Source organism: Gymnoscopelus braueri (assembly GCF_963280865.1).
Source record: "Gymnoscopelus braueri genome assembly, chromosome: 4".
In the NCBI taxonomy this organism is placed as follows: domain Eukaryota; kingdom Metazoa; phylum Chordata; class Actinopteri; order Myctophiformes; family Myctophidae; genus Gymnoscopelus; species Gymnoscopelus braueri.
Window position 1 is genome coordinate 11,638,281 of NC_137605.1, and position 2,501 is coordinate 11,640,781.

A 2,501-nucleotide genomic window follows, 5' to 3' on the forward strand; every position below is an offset into this window, starting at 1 on the left:
CAGGTTTTGTAGCAATGTGTAGCAATTTTAGAAATATTAGGCCTTGCATGTCCAATGTTCAAGCATTTTCAAATCATGTATACTTTACATTATACTTCAGACCATTTTCCAAATTCTATATGTCTTTACATTTAGTAAAACATTGCCAATGTAACACTTATGTGCCCACAGTGTTTAGGTGTCCATTCTTCTGGTTATATACCCTCCTATACAGAGGGACACAAGTTGAATCATTTCTGCTGCTCAATAATAAAGTGCCAGAGATTGGTTTTGAAGAGTAATGTTCAGCAGTAACACAACTTGGCAGCAGAGCCACATTATAGCAACTATCTGTTAGAGCGATGTTTATTATTATTATTATAACTATGTTTGTTTTGCTTCTCTAACACCCTGCTTTGAGTAAAAACATCGAGGATACCCTGGATCAGTCTGTGCGTAAAAAGTTTACATTGTGCCCTGTCTGTCTGTGTGCCCACATCACAAGTACCAACCTGTCTGTGTGCCCAGTGCCCACATCACAAGTACCAACCTGTCTGTGTGCCCAGTGCCCACATCACAAGTACCAACCTGTCTGTGTGCCCAGTGCCCACACCACAAGTACCAACCTGTCTGTGTGCCCAGTGCCCACACCACAAGTACCAACCAACCTGTCTGTGTGCCCAGTGCCCACATCACAAGTACCAAGCGGACCGCAGAATCATGTGTTATTAATGGGAGGTTTATGATGGACAACTACAGTATGTCATCCTATAAGCACTTGAGAAAGTCAACAAACTTAAAACTGCTCGTTCAGTGACCGCTGATGAAGCATGTTGTTGCATCCATACACCACAGTATGTCCACAAACATTATTCCTTATGCACAACTCCATCAAAACAAACAGCAAACGAAAATAAAAAAAACATTATACTTAAAGGAATAGTTCACCCCCTAAAAATACTTATTTTCTATCATTTACACACCACATGAAGTCTTGAATTCATGGAGATTTTTTAAACGTTTTTTTTCGCATTCCTGGGCCAATAATTTGATGACTCCGCCACTGCCAGTCATCAAATTATTGGCTTGAATGCAACAAAAACTAAAACAAATCTCCATGAATTCAAGACTTCATGGGGTGTGTAATTGATAGAAAATAAGTCATCTTTTGGGGTGAACTACTCCTTTAAAGGAATGGAGTTAGAGACCGTTGGACTCCGGTGGTCCCAACAGGTCGGGGGGGGAGTGACACGGGGGGCTGCCCGGCGCGCTGTGCTCGCTGTCGGTGTCGCTCCCTCGCTTCCCCCCGCTGCCCCCGGACCCCCCGGAGCCCGCGGACCCCCCGGCGCTGTGAGTCTTGACGTGTTTGCTCAGGTGGTCGCTGCGCATAAACCTCTTGTTGCACACCGGACAGGCGAACCGCTTCTCCCCGGTGTGAGTGCGTAAATGTCGCTGCAGCTCGTCGCTGCGCGTGAAGCGCTTCCCGCAGAACAGCCAGTTGCAGACGAACGGCCGCTCCCCGGTGTGCCACCGCAGGTGGGCCTTCAGGTGCGACGTCTTCCCGTAAACCTTCCCGCAGCCGGGGATGTGACAGCTGTGGAGACCCTTCCTCCGCAGGCTGACCCCCGCGGGGCCCAGCCGCTCCGCCTCCTGGCAGTTCGGACAGTCGCAGGTGGCGCGGCCCGAGTAGCGCCGCGCCGAGGACCCCCGCGGGGACCCCGCTAAAGAGCCCCCCACGGGCGGCGGTCCTCCGGAGAGCATGGTGCCCCCCGCCCCGGCCAACGGAGAGGGGCTGGAGTCCGGGTACGACGAGAGCACCGGCTTGAAGCCGTCCATCAGGTGCTGCCCGGTGGCCAACAGGTGCGGGGAGGGGCTGGTGCTGAACGCCGAGTGGTAGTCGGAGTTATATCCCCCCAGAGGAGAGTGCAAGGAGGTCTGGAGACCCCCGGAGTGTAAGGACGTCTGGTTGGGGTTCTGGACGTCGATCCAGCCCGCTCCCACGTCCCACCACGCCGAGGCTCCGGCGGCGCTCACCTCCGCCGGGTGGGAGGACTTGAACCAGGACTCGTAGGGATGCGCCACGCTCATCCTGGGGTAGATGCCCTGCAGATGCCCGTCCAGTCTGTCCACCGACGTGTTGCCCAGCACCTTGGAGATGAACACCGGCTGGTGGCCGGGCTCCTGGGAGTTGGTGGAGACGGACGCCTGGAACACCGAGTAGTCGTTTCCAAAGTGTCCGCCGGACGAGGCGCCCGACGTGAGCGAAAAGGCGCTGGAGCCCGTGGGGCCGTTCGTGCCGAAAGAGTCCGATATGCCGCCTCCGTTGCGGGACGAGACGCCGAAGCCGGACAGGCCGGCGGAGCCCAGGCTGCAGCTGTTGGATGTGGCTCTCTTCCACGGATGGAAACCTTTCCCGAAAGACGAAGAGTTATGATCCGAAATGGCGTTGGGCGACGGGCTCGGGCTCCCGATCTTGTTGCATGTTGCGGCCAACATGGCCAAAGGAGTGGATCCTAACCTCG

General features: G+C 54.3%; 1 protein-coding gene across 1 annotated transcript in view; it reads right to left on the minus strand.

Annotated features, from left to right (window-relative positions):
- Positions 1-1,179: 1,179 nt before the first annotated feature.
- sp8b (sp8 transcription factor b) overlaps positions 1,180-2,501 on the minus strand; it is a gene marked incomplete at both ends in the record, with an annotated part of 2,469 nt that continues 1,147 nt past the window's right edge. Inside the window, one exon of the mRNA XM_080425741.1 lies at positions 1,180-2,501. This exon is cut by the window's right edge and continues 7 nt beyond it. Coding sequence (XP_080281867.1) covers positions 1,180-2,501 — 1,322 coding nt within the window.